Raw genomic sequence first — 17,424 nt, forward strand, 5'->3', positions numbered from 1 at the left:
ACATAAGTAGTGTTAAGCCTGGCAGTTAACTATCAAGCTGGGCTGTCCCAAGATTTTTTAATATGTAAATAAGGGAGACTGCAGTCAAAGAAATGCACTTGTTTTTCTTTTTCTCTGATGGAACTGAATATATATATAACTATATAAACTAAATAAAAATTTTAAACATATAACTAGTTATATGTTTAAAAGTCTAAAATCCATTTTACTTCCGGTTTTCAGTATTTTCAGTAGACAGAATGGTATTACTGGGTATTAGTTAATAATGACATTTAGGGTTACTCTTCTTAATCCAGTCTTACAGGGGTCTCTATTGTCAAATACTTACTCTAGCCTGGAAGATCATTTAAGAGTTTTATCCTTATGGCAGGGCTCTTATAGACTAGCTTAACTTCAAACTTTTTAAAAATAAGTTAATTACCTACTTTTCTGGTTGGAATCTGAGAACTGTGTACAGCAGGTGATTCAGCCTGGCTAGATTAGACACTTTCAGGAGAGAGCTATTCTTAAGTGTCCCAGCCTAAGAAGTGTTTGTTGCTCTCTGACTGTGACGGCAGCCTAGGTGGTTGTCTTCAAGTAGAAACTCAGTTGTTATTAGGAGCAAATTTGGGGAGATAAGTCACCCCATTTTCTAGGGGTGCATTTATCATGTTATTTAGTAGCCTCAATTTAGTCAATACCTAGTAAACCTCAAGTTTGTTTTGTTTGTTTGTTTTTCTAGGAAGGTTCTATTTTTATTAGTGTTACATTTTTCCAGTTCTGGTGATCCAGGATATGGCTTCCTACCTGTGAGAGGCAAAAGCCTAAAACACAGTGGAAATTGTATATTTTCTGTTTAGCTCAGAGTTAGGAGGAGTTTGTTTAGGAAATTCCTGCTGGTTGGAAAAACTGCTTTTCTTGGAAAAGAAGTGAACATCTTTATGCTGAGGACTGTGAGAGTAAAGAAAGGTTGATGTAATGAAACAGGACAGCATGAGTCTGCAGCTTAAGGTAATCTCTGTCTTTTTTTTGCCCTTGTTAAGAACACTGCTGAGCAATACCAGCTTTTTGTTACTTTTGTGTAAAAAGCAATAGAGGAAGACTTCATTTTTGCAGTGTGGGTCCAGGCACTGGAACTAATTTTAAGGGCTGATGAAGAATCAGTTATTAGGCCAACATCAGAACTAAACTCAGAACTAAACTGTCACTTCGGCAGGATTGAGTAGTATCTCAAGCAATATATAAGACCACAGAAAATGACATGGATAGTGCTGAGAGGTGATCTTATTTAGTTTTGGTAAAGCTGCATCAGAGGATGAGTTATTCCAACTTTCATCTGCAGGTGGAGCAAGCAGAGTTTAAAATGTATTGTCTATCTAGGAAAAAAGGATTTTTTTCATAAAACATTTTTCTTTCACCCACCAAACAATTCAAAAGGACCAAGAAACTACAGTGGGAAGAACCGACATCTTCAGAAAATGTTAGTCTGGGGACTGCAGGAAAGGGAGGATGCCTAATGGTTGGCTTAGCAGCTGTGTTTTTATTTGCAAAACAGCACCATAAGCAAAGTTGTATTTGCAAGTTTTAAGTAAGGAGTAGAATCAAGAAACTCTGGTGAAGGTTTCAGGCAACAGCTGAAGAAATAGAGTAACGAAAGGAAAGCATTCAAGGAAACTAGGCAGAGAGCAGAAGAGGCAACCCAAATATAACTGCTAATGGAAACAAAGAATTTCCAGAGTCAGTATCCTTGGTCCTTACAGCTACCCTGCAGAAGGGATTTGTGGTTTTTTCTATATGACTTGTGAAAGTTGGATGTGAATATCTGAATCTAAATTGAGATTGAATTATCCTTTGTTGTTTTGTTGTTTTGGGTTTTTTAATGAAGCTGTACTGTGGTATTTTTTTCAGGTTTTATCCTTTTCAAGTCTGGTGTCGGAAACAAAGAACATGCAGAATCTTGTGGCATGAGTCTGTTTCTTTTGGGTTTATATCAACATTTGGTGCAAAGGAACTTACAAGAAATAGTAATAAATGTAATTGCGAATGCTCATTATCATATTTTTCATGTCTGGACAGAACTGTGGGTTTTTTGCCATGTGATTCATTTCAAGAGAGGACTATATCAAATTCTGCCTTATATTCATTGGAGATTCACCCTTGGGAAATGCTTCATCATAGACTTGGCAGGAAACTCAGCCATTGCTTTCTCAGAATTCACCCAAAGAAACTGCCTTTGGCTGGAAAGAGAGTCAAGCACTTCCTTTTGAGAAATGCCATATTTCCCCCACTATTTATAGGAAGCCTAAACTCTAAGTGTCTTAGAAATGAATTATAACATGCTGAAATATTTGTCCCTTCTCCCCTCTAAGGAAATTTCTCAGAGTCCTTCCTCTGCCAAGTGAAAACTGGAGTAATTTAGTTGAAGAGTGGTGTTGTCACCCCGACCCCTTTGCCAGAAGCACTTTGCACCCTCAGCATGACGACTGTTTTCTTGGAGACACTTTTTTTCTGTTGAATTCTGGAAATGAATCACAGGTGTCTGAATCTCCTGTGTGCTGCTCAGAGGCTGGACGCCATGCTTCGCAGAGTGGCTCCAACTTGGTAAAGTATTTTCTTCAAATAGTTTTTAGGTGAAGTTGTTTGGAACTCTTCTTCATTGTAAAGTACTTTTGTTGTTACTAGTTTATTTAATTTGTATGTATTACAGAACTGTTTTGAAGATCCTGGGGGGTTCTTGACATTCAGCTGTACAGATGCCAGAAAATATTCCAGGCCATGTTTTACATTTTCTAAAGCTCACACCACAGTCTTGATATTGACCCCAATATGCAAATAGGACTTAGGACTATAAACAGAAGCTACTTAATTATGTAGTTCTAAACCCAGATATTTTCCCCCAAAATTGTCATGAGTGAAGGACATCAGAATTTAGTAAGATTATAACTGTGATGGGTTAGTTGTTTGTTAAAGGGTAGTGGAGCAAAGAATGAGGTGGAAATTGAAGTAACAATTATTTTTTTCTCACACTGTGACTTGGGGCATAATCATAACTATGATTAAGGAGTTTTTTCCCTCCTTTTTTTCCCTCCTTTTTTTTTTTTAAGTTTTAGAAAGACTTGGAAATATCAGAATGTGTGCTTTGCTGTCTTAGGTTCTTAAAGCATAGTAAGGAAATTGAGTTTGTTTGACTGGTCTGTCCAGTGAAAGGAACCTGCCATCCCATATTATTCTTGTCGTTGTTTCTGAGGTGTTCCAGGTTAAGATAGATTCATCAACCAATGTAGGATGAAGGCTGTCATTTGGCTTAGAAACATGAAAATTTGTTGTTGCCTAGAGAAAAAAGAAGATTAGGGGTGCTTATGTTTCAGTGGTGTGACAAAACCCACGAAGAAAGACAGTTCAGTGCTTTACTTTTGGACATCTAGCACTTGCATAAAAGTTCAAGCAATGATCTTTTCTTCTTCCAGAATAGCATCTAGGAACTCAGTTCACCAAAGCCTACATTTCCATAAAGCCTTTCCTGTTAATCTACTGCTTGTCTGCATTTTTACTGACGAGGGTTGGGCCTACACATGCTGTATTTTCTCCCAGTACCAAGTATTAAACTGCCTACGTTGCTGCCTTTGCGATTGTGTCTGTAATAATTCTGTAGAGATTTCTAGCATGAAACATTTCAGCTCGTGAGAACCAGACACGCTGATTTCTAACTGCTGCTTATAGTGGTATGTATTATCCCCAGTGAGAGTCACCCAGTTGCAGTTCAGTGGTTGCTGGTGCTGTGCTCCGTGTGACCCCTCTGCATGGGGAGCAGTTCTGTCTTGTGGTTTCTTGGGTTTCTTGTTGCAGTATTCTTTGAAAAACAGAATATGCAGAGAGGAAAATGAGGACTGATATGCTGTAAGGGTGTCAGCATGGCAGAAGCAGATTAATTTAGCTTAACTCTGTGACGATGGAGTTACTTCTAAGTTTCCTTTAGAAGGAGGTGAAGTAGATGATACCAAATTTCCAAGAGGACAGTGTTTTCTGCCAGAGGTTGCCAAAATGAATTCTCTCATTTCAGTGGTCTTAAAAGAGATCTTAGGACACCAGGAATAAATACAGGAAGAGGCAGGGTGCATGGAGTTCATATTGTATGCTTTTTCATCAAGGAGAATGTTTGTGAGAAAAGGATTGATTTGGAGGCAGAAACGTAATAAAAGGATATGGAAGAAAGGTTTTATTAAAATGTGGGTCGAACCAGGATAACCACAGAACTTTTGAATGAGGGAGGAGGCTGTTTTATGTCAGAGGCATACTGAAATAGTATGTTATACATAAATAGTAGTTAAGTGTGATGAATTTTCATGTTTGCTTCCTTATACTTGCATTGAAGTTGAGAATTTGTTCCTTGTTTGTGTCCAATCCCTTTTTCTACATCTTTCACGCTTGCAATGAATTCTCATTTCGGTGTTTGCTTATTTCCAGCATCACTCAGTTGCCAAGCAAATGAGCACAACTGTTAGATCCAGCAGAAGCTAGACTAATAAGGACAAACCCCCTCATCCTGAAGCAGAAAATTCTTCCATAATATGAGTAATAGAAAGTTACAGGCAAGACAGATTGCTATTGTCATAAATGTTCTCATTTTAGTGAATATTGTTGCGATCTGCCCCAGTATGAAAGTTCTTTTTTAATTGCATTGCAGTTCTTTGGCAAGTGTTTGCCTATGACCAAAATAGTAGCAGGAATGTACCAGAGATGCTTAAACAATCTTTTCCAGACTCCAGTGGGACCAAGACAGCATCCGTCCATCGCAAACATATTTTTCACATCTATTAGTCTTCCAGTGTAACATAGTTCTTAAATGTCACATGGTCTTGCAGCATCTTAATAGTATCTCTTGGGGAAAATATTTTTCCTGACACCATATCAGGGATCCTTAGGAATAAAAGCAGAACTTATTAGGCTTGTGATCCACCTGCAGCTGCAGATTGCCAGCAGCTGCAAGTTGTCAAATAGATAAATTGATTTAATTAGTTGAGCTAAAACTATCCCTTTTTCCATTGAAGCATGATAGAACGAGTTAGTGATGTTTTTTAGGCACAGTTCTCAGTAAGCACCTGTAACTGTAGTCAGAAAAAAAATACTCAAGCAAGAAAAAAGCTGTAACTCAAGTTTTAGCTTTCAAGGAAGTACTGTGTATTCTGTGCTTGTACTGTGCGATATTTGTACCAGTCTCAAGCACTGGCTTACACAAAACCTTGTATTTTTATCCTTGCTTTTCACACTGAGCAAGTAATTCCACTGCATATATTTGGGAGGAGTAGCAAGGTAGGAATTAGGAAGGGGGATAACTGCATATATATGAACCAGATGATTTTCCTGATCTCCATAACAAGGGGACTGTACTTCCAACATAGTCAGCTCTCAGGCTTTTAGTTTGATTCTCTGTTTTTGACCATCATTAAAGTTATATATGTACTGCTTTCAGACCAGAGCTCTAATGTGCTACACCCTGGTTAATAAGCCCACATAGAACTAGTTCTGTATTTTAGACTTTGGATTAAAGTAAGAATTGTGCTTGCTTGTTTGATGTATTAAATTTAAATATTAACACTGTAATTAGTAGGAGTCTAATAGGGTAGATCTCATCTAGAAATGAGATATTTTTCAAAGAGCAATAATAGATGCATAAAGCTAAGGCAAATATTCAGTGATGTTTTGGAGAGTGTAGAGACTCCATGAACTAGATATTGTTATCCACATTTTTGGTTTTTAATAAGCCCTTGATGACATTGCTTCCTCTGAATTTATGAAGACTTTTTGAACATGTATACTTTCAATATGAAAAATGCTTTCCTGTAGTGAGTACCAAACTATATTATGCATAATTTGACAAACGCCTTCCTTTTTTTTTTTTTTTTTGGTTTTTTTTTTGTGTTTTTTTTGTTTTTTTTAATACAAACAGGGTTGGCATTTCATAGCGTGAACTGTGAGGGTATATGTTTGTTTTTTTCTGTTCAGCTTTTCCTAAACATTTGTGATTTTAGGTATCTCAATGATATCCCCCTCAGTCTTCTGTCTTCCGTATGTTCTCCTGCTCTGTGTATTTTCATGCCGCATATGGAAACTGTTTTGCACTTCTGCCAGTTATTCTTTGTCAATACCTTTTCTGTATTTGTTTGAATAGAGGGAGAAGCGTTGTTCAAGAACAATCCACTGCACCTTTCTGGAATATCATGCTGTGTTGTGCGTTTCATCTGTTTCCTAGTAACTCAAAATAATCTGCAGACATTTTCTGCTCTCTGCTGAGCATTGAACTGGTATTCAACTGCTATAAAACTGTCCACAGTTGCTAGAACTTGTTACTGCATAATGGTAGTCACATTGTAGCATGCTATTTTATGTATATGTTATGGAGTACTTCATTTCAGGTACATTATTTTACCCTTAGCACAATTGAACTTAGCTTATTATTTTATCATCCATTCACTCAATATTATGAGATTCTCCTGTTAGCCATTACAGATTGTGCTGTGTGGATATATTGCCAGATTTTAAAATTAGTATGAAACTTGCAAGCAAGTCCAAGTGTAGAAAGCTGAAGGAGTGAAGGCAAATATGTGTGCATGTAAACATAAAGAGGACAGAAACAAGTAAAAAGTTTCCTATCTTTTCTGTACATTATGTTACAGCTATGGATTATTTTTTCAGAATATCTGAGTGACATTTAAATGATTTCTTTTTTTATCCTACAGAGGTCAAAAGAAAATACCAGAGTAACTTGTAAGCGCTGCAAGACAATGCTGGGAGAAAGAGTTTCATCAGGTATGAGATGTCCAAACAAAACTAGACTTGACTACATCAGCCATTGAACACTGCAGGTTAAAAACACTGAAGGAAAGTAGTTTATCAATAATGTGCAGCGATGATTCCTGTGTGTTTTTCTCTTTCTCTTCTGGAACAGATGAGGTTGTTGCTTCCAGTGTTACACCTTGAAAGTGACTTTCAGCAGGAATTTTCATTATCCTTGTTTCTGTGGCATATTTGGCTAATTCCAAATCTTTGGAAGACTCAGTGCATGATTCCAGTTTACTAGGAATCCCAGTAAAAATAGAGACTTGAGAAATTACAGGTTGCTTGTTTTCCTGTCAGTTCTACAGAATAAGTGAAAGGTAACTTCAGAACTTGATCAACACAACTACAAGCTGAAGATTGCTAACAGTCAGCCTGGTTTTGTGGGAAGGAAGCCATTTCAAAGAAACAGGTTATGTCTCATCCTCATCCAGTGATGAGCTGCTGGGACTGTCAGTTTAAAAGCTGTAATTATATTGGATCAGCAGGGTTTACTTGAAGTGGTGTGAAGACGAGTGGTTGTTTTTAAAATTCAGCTATTAATGGAAGAGAAGCAGTGATAAGACTGTTGTTAGCAGGGTTAATTCTTTCATTCTCCCTTTCTTCCACTGCGTCAGTCAGTGTGAGCCTGCCTCAGTTCAGAGATCTGGTGAATATAAAAATTTCTCAGAAAATACAAAGCCCATTTAAGAAATGTCATATGGAGAGGCAAGACAGAAGGTCTTCTGTTACAGAATGTTCTGATTGTCCTGTACAGGGATCTGACCAATACAGGCTTTAATGAACCCAAATTTAAGGTGCAATGTTTGAAAGCCCACAAAGCAAGATGTGACTTTGGGAAAAGAGTGCTGGAAAAAGAGCATGAATAACAAGGTCATGAGTAATAGATCAGTGGGAATGGGGAAAGGCAAGCACTGTAGATGTGCAGGGATTTGGTATGGACTCTGCACATGGCTGAAGTGAGATAGGATATCCATTGTTTTGACCATGTTTCTTCAGTAGTGCAGGAACTTTCAGCAGAGTTCAGAGAACAAAGGAGGTGTATAGTGTAAGTCTAGGCAGAACCATCTCTGTGAAAAGAGACTAGAGAGCAAACTTGACTGTCATGCTTTGGTGCTTCCTTATGAGCAGGTGTCAGTGTTTTGAAGATAAAGCAGGATTAGAGCGGTGTAGCTGCGGAGACCAGATTCACCTTTGAGATTCCCCCATGGGCTAGTCTTTCCCCTAATTCTATCCACATATCACATATACTCATATGATTTTTTTCTTGGGAAATCACACCTTCTGTCTCTCTGCAAGCAAACATTTGCTGAGTTCCCAATACCCTCGTAGCAGTAGCACCAGTTGGTTACTGGGGGTAATGGCTGAGGAACTAGAGGGACTGAACTGTCTTTTCTTCTTGTCTCCAAGAACTCATATAGCGTGGAGCAGACTTAATTAAATTTAGAGGTAAAATATAATTTCCTAACAGTGAAGATAACTTAGAAAGTGTAGTGTTTACCTGGAGAAGGGACAGGATTACCAAGACTTTGGAGGGTTTAAAACTGATTGCCTTCCTGAAATGTTTGCTTTTATTCAGTTTTAATGATATGTGTGGACAGAGATCAGATAAAACTCTTCCATCCTTAAAACTTGTGGACCAAATGAATCTTCCAGTTGCTCACATGCTGAGGCTTAGTCAAATGAATTTATTACTCTTAACGTTTTGCTGGCCCTCTGGTTAGGCTGTATTTGCAGCATAGACCCAGATTTTCAATATGATCATCTTTGACCTGACTTCATTGAAGGGGATTAAATTATGTACTCAAACACTTCCATTTAGCATTAAAAGCTGTCTTAGTGAAGCTTTTGGTGAACAGTTACATTGAAATTCAGAATGTATGCAGTGTTAACATTGAGTGAGCGTGATTTTTGGAAAGAAGTTCCATTCTGCTCTTTGAGCAAAGAAGAAAATTATTCCCCTGTGTGAGCTGTTATTAAAACTGTCTCTAGTGATTCACTGCAGCATTACTAAGCAGCAGAGGGTACTAAAATACTTATGTAAGCTATGCTGATCTCAGTGCTTTAGGGAAGTTCTTTCAATTCATCTTTCAGGTTTGGCTTGAGCTCTTGCTTGCTTGGTTTCAAGATGATTGTTCCCAGCATTAAACAAAGATCAATATAAATGAGAAATTGCTTATCTCGTAATTAGCTTGGAGCAGTTTTCTTCAGGTGATGTAGGCTTTTTGTTATGGTTGCTTCTACTCCTACAAATCCAAGCAAAATATGATTGTCTGCTGTACCTCTTAATTGACTACTGAACAAATGTTTAATTAGTATTGTGATATGGTGACTTACAGTCTAATCTTAATAAGCTGGTTATTCCATTGTAGTTGAAAAATGGTTTTTGTCATTTTAGATACCATTAAATATTATGTCACTGAAGTGATTATTCAACCAGCTGAGGGAAGTTTCAGTCCAATACCAAGGTAACAAAATAATCAGATAATTTGTTCAAGTATATGTTTTAGAAAGGATGTTAGAAATGCTCTAATGTTGTAGCTTCTTGAATAATTACATATAATAACAGAGTGCAGTTTTATGTAATCATCACAGGATTAGGCTTTGTAAAGGTAAAGTAGCCTGAATTCATTAATGTACAGTTTTGTTTGTTCATCTTTGTGTGTGATGCAGGAGATTGTGTATAATTTCTCACACTGTCTCACTATTTAGGTGATAAGCCAAAATAAAATATTTTTTTTATTTTAAATTATTTAAGTTTGCACAACGTCTAATTATGGAAACAGAAGTTTGTGTCATGTAAAGTTACATTAAGTAAAGCTTGAAATGTTTAATTGGAAGTGAGACTTTTGAATTTGCAAGTAATTCAGTTTGAATTTAAGACTAAGATGAAACAGAATGATCTAGCTACTTGGTATCATGTACAATAGTTTAATCATAGTTCTTTCTTCTGGGGAATTATATTTGATAACTGAACTTTGTGTTCATATCTGTAAAATATAATGCGGAAAAGCTTCTATTCAGCATTTGACAGTTGGTGTCAGCCAAAATAAAGGATGTGAAGCAATTTAGAATCTGGATCTATTAAAAAATTCCTGTTGCAGGAAATAAAAAGTTCTCTGGTTTTGAGTGAGAGGAAGATACAGAAGCCCCATCTTTCAGTAAAATGTGATTGTAGTGGAATTGTAGTATGACTTACTCATTTACCTGTAGTGCATAGATATGAATGGCTCTCTGTGTAGTTGTTATAAAAACATATGATATGTGGTTAATTCTTAAACAGGTCTCAGTTTGTACAGAGCATGGTTGCTCAGTGTCTTTTGGAATTATCCTCTGCTAAAAGCACATTTAGATTCACTATAAAAGGAGATAATGGAAAAACCTATATTCTGGTAAGTTTTTAAGTTTTCATCTTGCTGAAGAAGATTAACTCATGTATCCCGGTTCCTAAAATGTATTATTTATGCTGTTCATTATTGTATGTTTAAAAAATTAACAAATTCAAATTCTTGAAGTGGTTCTGAGGTACATTTGTTCAAGTAAGAATATCCCTGAGTTTTTAATCTAATTAGATGTGCACGTAAAAATTTTATTGATACAGTAATGAAAGTACTACAGATCCACCATAATAACACTATTTTGTATCTAGAAAATATGGAAAGCTTAAGTTTTAATTTTTTAATATATATTTCACCTTCTTGCTCCAGTGCTTCTTTTTTTTAATCACCAGAAGTGAATCAAATTGTATAACATCTTTCACAAGCATTGTCTTTAATCAGCAGGGACTATTAATGTAGTCAGTACATTGCATTGGGAAGTGAAGTGCAAACAAAAATAAAATTGCCTATTAAACTTAATGTTCTAATGCTGTTAAACTTGGTTAAGCTTGATATTTAGATGGTGACAGCTAGATTGCTCAAACTTTTAAGATGGATAAGAGTTACCTTAACACTGTACACTTATTATAACCAGGGATGTTTCCTTTTATTTCTGAACTAAATCTGGGTATAGAATTTGTACTTTCACAGTTTATAGAAATGATTCATAGACGCAAAGAAATACACAATATGAGATTCCTGCCCTGGATAAACTTATAAGTGCACTTTCTTGAGGCAATGTAATTACATAAACTGTTTTATATGTGCATTGTCCAAGTTCTATGATTTTGGAACATTCAGATGCTGAGGAAAGTGTATACCTGTTCCTTTTAAATAAATTTTAGTGCCAAGACAACATTTGTACAACCACTGAGAAATACATCTTCAGTGATGATAAAATTAAGATTTCATGAGCAGACCCACAATTATATATTATCTAATTGAGGAATCATTAAAAATCATTGTGATTTTTCCCTTGTAGCTTATCTCTTCCCAAGTTACGTAAAATTCTGGTGCTTAAGTCTAGTAGCTTAGCTACAGCAAACTGGTTATTTTTTAACAGAAAAATCACTTTATTTAGTAGAGTGCCATTACTCTTAGCTCTGAGCTGCATTTTTGCCAATGTATTGATTAGATGAGCAGGCTGAATTAGATAGGGAGCGGCTTCTGATTGGCATCTCTTCCTTTATATTGGTTAGTTGTTAGTTTTTCTGCAGGTGTTTTTAGTACTTAACACCAGAAAGTCCTATCCAGGGTGAGGTTCTGGTTACTGTATACACATCAACAGCTGTTCTGTAGTCATGGGTTAAGTCTTCGGAGTCAGAGGCCTTGTGGACACAAGTATAATGTAAGCTCTGTTTATATTAATGATTGTCAACAGCTAAACAGTGAAATGTGGATGCTTGAGTCTGTGAGCACACAGCCAAGTAACGCAAGTGGTCTCATCACTGATGCATCATGAATCAGCTGTCCCATTTGTTTGTTTTGATAATGGGCCAAAGATTCTTCTCTACAGTGTTTCTGTTTACCTACATAAATACACAGAGCTTAGACTGTGTATGTGATAATTAAGGTTAAGGTTTCTCACAAGTACTTTTTGTTTTTTCTGAACCACTAATAATATGTATACTTATTTTCCTCATTTCCTTTGTATGTATCACTTAACATTGCCAATTATGTTACTGCACATGTCACGATGTGAGTTTCCATTTTTTAAGTTACACATATTCTGTTGTTTAAGCTATAGGCTACTTACATTGCTTTTTTTAAAAAAAAAAAATTAAAGGATGTCAATTGAAAAAAAGTTTGTTTCAGGGGAAAAAAAGCAGTACATACAGGTACCCTTCTTTGTCCTAACTGTATCTCTGTCCTCTTCGCATTCATGAATCACTTGACTCCTCTCTTTGTTCCACTGTTGAAGGATTCCCTGTCTTGCATGACTTAGAAGCTAAGAATAAGAGAAGGACAGCAAACAGATAGAGATGGGAGAACACAAGCCAAATGGTCCATTATTGGTCAGCATAGCAGCATCGCAACAGATACCTATTTTCTTCTGTGCTGTAAAAAATTTGAGCTTTGAAAGCGGTTAATAAGTAGTTTTCTGAATAGATACAGGGAATTAATCTCATGGATGGGATCAACCTCATAAGACTCAAAAAGATTCCATCTCTGAAAATCAAAAGTGTGCAGTGGTTTGGACTCTTTGAACGCTATCTCCAGTCTTTCAGTATTGAAGGAAAGATTTTTTTTAGAGTGGAATTAGACTGTGAAGTGTTTTGAAAGTAAGGCAGCTTGTATTTCAGGAGTGAGCAGAGAGGAGTGGGAAGAGATCCCAAGAAAATTAATATGTAACAAAATAGGAGAGACCTGTCAGTCTGATTATTGTCCCTGTCTCAAAGGGCATGAGCAGAATTGATTTGCATTTGTTAAGCTTGGAGATGGGTTGGATGTTGCAGTGGTCAGGAAGTGAAATAATGAGAACCTTGCTGAGACTTAGCTACCGAGCTCTCTTAGAGAGCTTTAATCCTTTTGAAATTCATGGAAACCACATCTTTACCTGAACACTCTGAGTATGAGAGCAAAATAGCTGTAATGAGAGATGTTTCCATTAGTGACCTGTGTGATGAAAGTAATGGTAGTGTTTGCAATAACTAATAAAGAATTAGCAAGGAAAAATAAAATATTTGGATTTTTTTTTTACCCATGTTAAATTCAAATTGATGCCTAATTGTCCACAAATTGATGCTAGAGACTCAGACTGAAATATAGGGAAACTGGTCACAGAATCTAAATTGTGGTATTTCAGCTGTTTGATTCAAATCCCTTTAAGTATTACTGGGGTAGATTTGTTGCAGCTTTTCTTCGAAGAACATCTTTTAAGTCTCTTGACAAAATGATTTGAAAACAAAAGAAAACAGTGAAAAGAAGACCAACAACCCCCCAAATACTTTTTTTCTGATTCTGTCATTTTAGAAAAGGTAATCAATGGCATTGTGAATTAATTCTATATTTTATGTATATATTTTTCTTTGAAGTTTCTTACTGGAGTTAATGTGGATGGAATTTGGTAGTGCAAGCTCTGCTGTACAAAGAGGTAGAAAGAAAGGAATTATAAGTAACATTGTGAGTAACAGTTGAAAGCTCAAAGCATGAAACTGTGTTAGTCAGAAATATATGTATAAAATTCTTAGTCAACACACCAAGTCTGGGTGAGCAATTGCTCACTCAGATAAAAAAAAAAAAAAAGATGAGAAAATAATTCATGCATGAAGAAAAGAATGCAAATATTGCCTAAAGAAGTAAATGTTCAGAAATTAATTTTTGCTCATGGCTGGGAATCTGTACACCTCCAGAGATTCATGTGCTTTCTCTGTATTGTGTGCTAAATTATTAATAAAGATCTGTTGTGTTGCTCTAGAGACAAAGAAGTTCATACAAGTTCTAGAACGTGATTGTAAGATGCCACATGTAGCACTTGTGTAGAAAAAAGTGCTTTTCAAATGGACTGTGTTGCAAATGAAATGTCTTGGTTGCTTTCTGTGCAGCAGATTGCAGAAGGATTCTGAAAGAAGCAGACAGCTATTGCCACATTGTGCCCTTGTCTAGTTTGAAGGCTATTCCCCTTCTGAAAATCATCCCAGGAAGCTCCTTTCACATGGAATTGTTAGAAATTTGAACAGGAAGAAACTCAGTTCGGTTTGTGTTGGCAGTGGCCTGTGTTTCTGTACCATTTTCTTCCAACACCTCTTCAGGCTTTAAGCACCTTGTGTAATGGTCCTAGCTAATGAGGTATATTTTGCAGTTTAGGCTATAAATGTGTACAGTGAGTTACCAGAGCAAAACTGATGAACAACCACTTGCAAAGCCAAGTGCAGTTGCTTGTCATCATTCATGTGCACATGCTAAAGTGATTCTCCTCCTCCTATCCCCTCCCAAGATATCTTTATCAATATATCTCATTCCTTCTTTATGAAGCTTCTACTGTAATGTTCTGAGCCTTGGGCTCTGATAAATTGTGATTGTCACATTCAATTACAACATATACTATGTGTCCTGTTAATGACTGCTGTCTCCCTCCACAGGGGATATCATGTGTCTGCTACCTAACATCATGTAACTTGTTTTACTTGAAGCTGATTAGATCATGAGAAGCAGAAGATTGCTCTCTAGTGAGCAACACTGTATAAATCCCATTTCCTATGATAAATATTTCATATATAAACATTTCATACAGGGGCCAGATTTGTAAAAATTGATTTCCATTGTTAACTTGGATCACTTCACTACTGCAGGCTGTGAATTAAGGAAAAGCCTGACTTATGTGTATGGTTTTTATCAGGAAAGCCCTGGATCCAAGTCAGAAAACTGATACCAAATCACACAAAGATTAAATAAGATCCATAATGGGATGCAAAATGTTTAGATTTCTCAAAACTCTCCCCAATAAATAGCTCTCAAATTCCTATGAGCAAATAGTGCTGAAGAATGCCAATCCCATTATGAAATTTGGTATTTATTTTCCCAGTGAGGGTCTGCTGCAGCTGTTTGTAAATTCCAACATACCTTTTAGAACATGTTAATTGTTGTCCTTTTGCCTGAATGTACTAGCTCTATTGAGTCATAACTAGCATGCTTCTTCTAAAAATCTGCAATTTTTGACACTTCTGTGGACAGTCTTTCAGTTCCCTGTCTTTAACCCTCAATTGCTCAACACCATATGCTTGATTAATGCCTAAAAAATTATGAAATTGGAGAAACAATACTTCTAGTACTGAAATACATGACTCGGGACTATTTCTTTTGTTCCTACCAAAGGGAAGGTGCTACAGTCATAAAAAGAAGCAGCTTCAGAGTAATAATCTTAAGAGTGACTGATAATTCAGTATTGTATTAGCCTTTTTTCCTCCACTAGAAGCTGTGCAGACTGATAATAAAATATCAATTTATGTCTGTTAATACTTTGTTGGAAACTTTGTAAGAATGTGGCTTTAGGGTCAGCTGATTTAGGGTGAGAGTAAAGTAACAAACTGAAGTGTATGTAAACTACAGTAATCTAAACTATTTTTCATTTATAGATATGGCTTTTAAATTCTGACACATTGCTGGTAGAGTCTCTAGGAAGTTCCTTCTCCCACAGTGATTTTACACTGTTTGGAGATATCCTCACACCTAGCTCTGGACCAGTGGGAACCTGGAATGCTGTCAAAATCCTTTACCAGCCATGCATTCAATGCAGAAATAAGGAGTAAGTACAACCTTTTTTGAACTCAGATTCTGGTATTCATTTGCTTTGCATTAACATTTCTTTCATGTTCTTTGGACAGTGCGTTAATCTCAGATATAAACCTCTTTGAATTTACATATTTCTTAAAATATTTTTTTAAGCAGAATGCCAGAGTAGTAGTATTCAGTTTCTGTTAAAGCCAGAGAGAATCTGGTTGTTAGATTGCATTGTAATATTAAAATATAGACCAAAGAATTTTGTTGTTTCTAAGGACACATGTCAGTAACTTAGGTATTAGTGTTTAAACTTAATTTACTTTCAGCCCAGTGATGGTGTTATTTCAAAAAGAAGCAGGGCCCTGAGAGAAGGGAATAGAGAAGAGGTGAGGAAGGTAGTTAAGTACAGTGTCATAAAAATGTTTTTCTTTGATATGTCTGAGTGTACTGGTGCCCACATGAAGGAAACATACAATTTCAGGAAGCTTTGAGTTCAACATTATGAAAAACATACACTGCCTAACATGTTAAAGCCTTTATCTGTTGGAGAGCAAAGATAAGAGCATGTTGATTAAGCAGTGGCTCCAATGTTTGCAGGTAATGAAGTACAATTTAAGCATAATTTACTGCTCTCTTTGTGCAGTGATAGAAAAGAAAGCATCGATTTTGTGTAAGGCACATTTAAATAGTGGTTTGTTGTTGTTGTTTTTTCTTTCAACTTTGGAAACTAGGTGAAAGATTTAAATAAGTATGGATGAAGGCATTCACTCCAGACTCAGTCAATACACAAATAGTTTATAGCCCAAGACCTCATAAAAGTACAACAGAAATGTTTTCTCACACAGACAAACAAATGTGTGTATGAATTTAATCTTTTTGTAGGAGAAACACGCACTTCACAGGAATGTGTGATTCATTATAGTGTGTTTATCCTGGATATTGCTAAGTGTATTCTTTTCATATTTCAAGCAGATGCAATATTGAATAGTGGAAATAAACTGATGAATGGAGAGAATGCAAAATTTTAATATTTAGAGAAAAAGTCATTCTGCATTGTTAATGTTAGTCATGTAAGAGAAAAAAATACCTTTATTGATGTAATAGCTTTAGAAGATGGGTTTGGAAAAGCTTCATGATCTAAATGTTGTTTAGGGTTCCAAAATGCATGCTAAAGTATTATCATTTAAACTGCTTATTCTGAGAATCGGAGAAGTTTTGCAAGAATCTGTCTAAAATGAAAGATATTTCACTTACTACTCTTAAGTCTTACAGAAGTGTAACTTACAATTTTGCTTTTCAAGTTTCATTTCTTTATCAGTGAGAAAACTTAATTATCTTAACACACATTCATCTACTTCGACATGTTACTGAGATAAAAGTCATCTACTTAGTCACTTTCCTAGCATTCACTAATGCTTTTCTTGAATGAAGTTCTCAGCAGCAGTACTTTAGTGTAAGATTATATTCAGTTCTTTCTATTTCCACACAGACTTTTTAGAAATCACTTTTTTCAACTTTTTTTTTTTCTGCTCCACTACTTTGTGTTTATCTTAGTGATTTTGCAGTGAGCATTACTGAGGTTTTAATTCTTCTCTGACAGTAATTGGTATTTTCTCTATCCAGATCCTGGACAAGTGAAATAATGGAAGAGAAAGAATGGTGGATTCTTTTTAAGCTTCAGAAACCAAACTGTTGGTTTAGTATTGTTTTTTCCATTTTTAGATTTCTAGGAGAGAGCAGTAAAAAGGACATTAGCACTTCAGTCTGTTACCACTAACTCATTGGTCAGCTGGCCTCAAGTACCACCTGAATCTGTAAAATCAGACTGAAGTCTTCCTATATTGAACAGGAATGTAAACACAGCATAAGCAAAAATATAAAACCCAGTATGATTTAATGTGATAGGTTTGCATTTAGTACTCAAATATTATTTCAAGAATTCTGAACAAAGTGTCTGATTTCTTGATTAGTGCAAGTTCCAAAACTTTCAGATGCCCACATTCTGATAAAAATT

At 36.0% G+C, this 17,424-nt stretch overlaps 1 protein-coding gene across 7 annotated transcripts in view; it reads left to right on the forward strand.

Annotated features, from left to right (window-relative positions):
* UBE3D (ubiquitin protein ligase E3D) overlaps positions 1–17,424 on the forward strand; it is a 79,007-nt gene that overhangs the window by 5,330 nt on the left and 56,253 nt on the right. For 6 of the 7 annotated variants that reach the window (XR_005699947.1, XM_040058839.2, XM_040058841.1 and 3 more), the window contains exons 4-8: positions 2,349–2,580; positions 6,717–6,786; positions 9,212–9,281; positions 10,097–10,205; positions 15,266–15,435. Coding sequence is in view for 6 of the 7 variants with exons in the window: in XM_040058839.2 (XP_039914773.1) it covers positions 2,349–2,580; positions 6,717–6,786; positions 9,212–9,281; positions 10,097–10,205; positions 15,266–15,435 (651 nt within the window). In the remaining variant the exon portion in view is untranslated. Of the gene's footprint in view, positions 1–1,418; positions 2,013–2,348; positions 2,581–6,716; positions 6,787–9,211; positions 9,282–10,096; positions 10,206–15,265; positions 15,436–17,424 lie in introns of those variants that run through there. The other variant, XM_058419822.1, reaches the window with a different exon arrangement.

The sequence above is a fragment of the Hirundo rustica genome, chromosome 3, assembly GCF_015227805.2.
Source record: "Hirundo rustica isolate bHirRus1 chromosome 3, bHirRus1.pri.v3, whole genome shotgun sequence".
Taxonomy (NCBI): domain Eukaryota; kingdom Metazoa; phylum Chordata; class Aves; order Passeriformes; family Hirundinidae; genus Hirundo; species Hirundo rustica.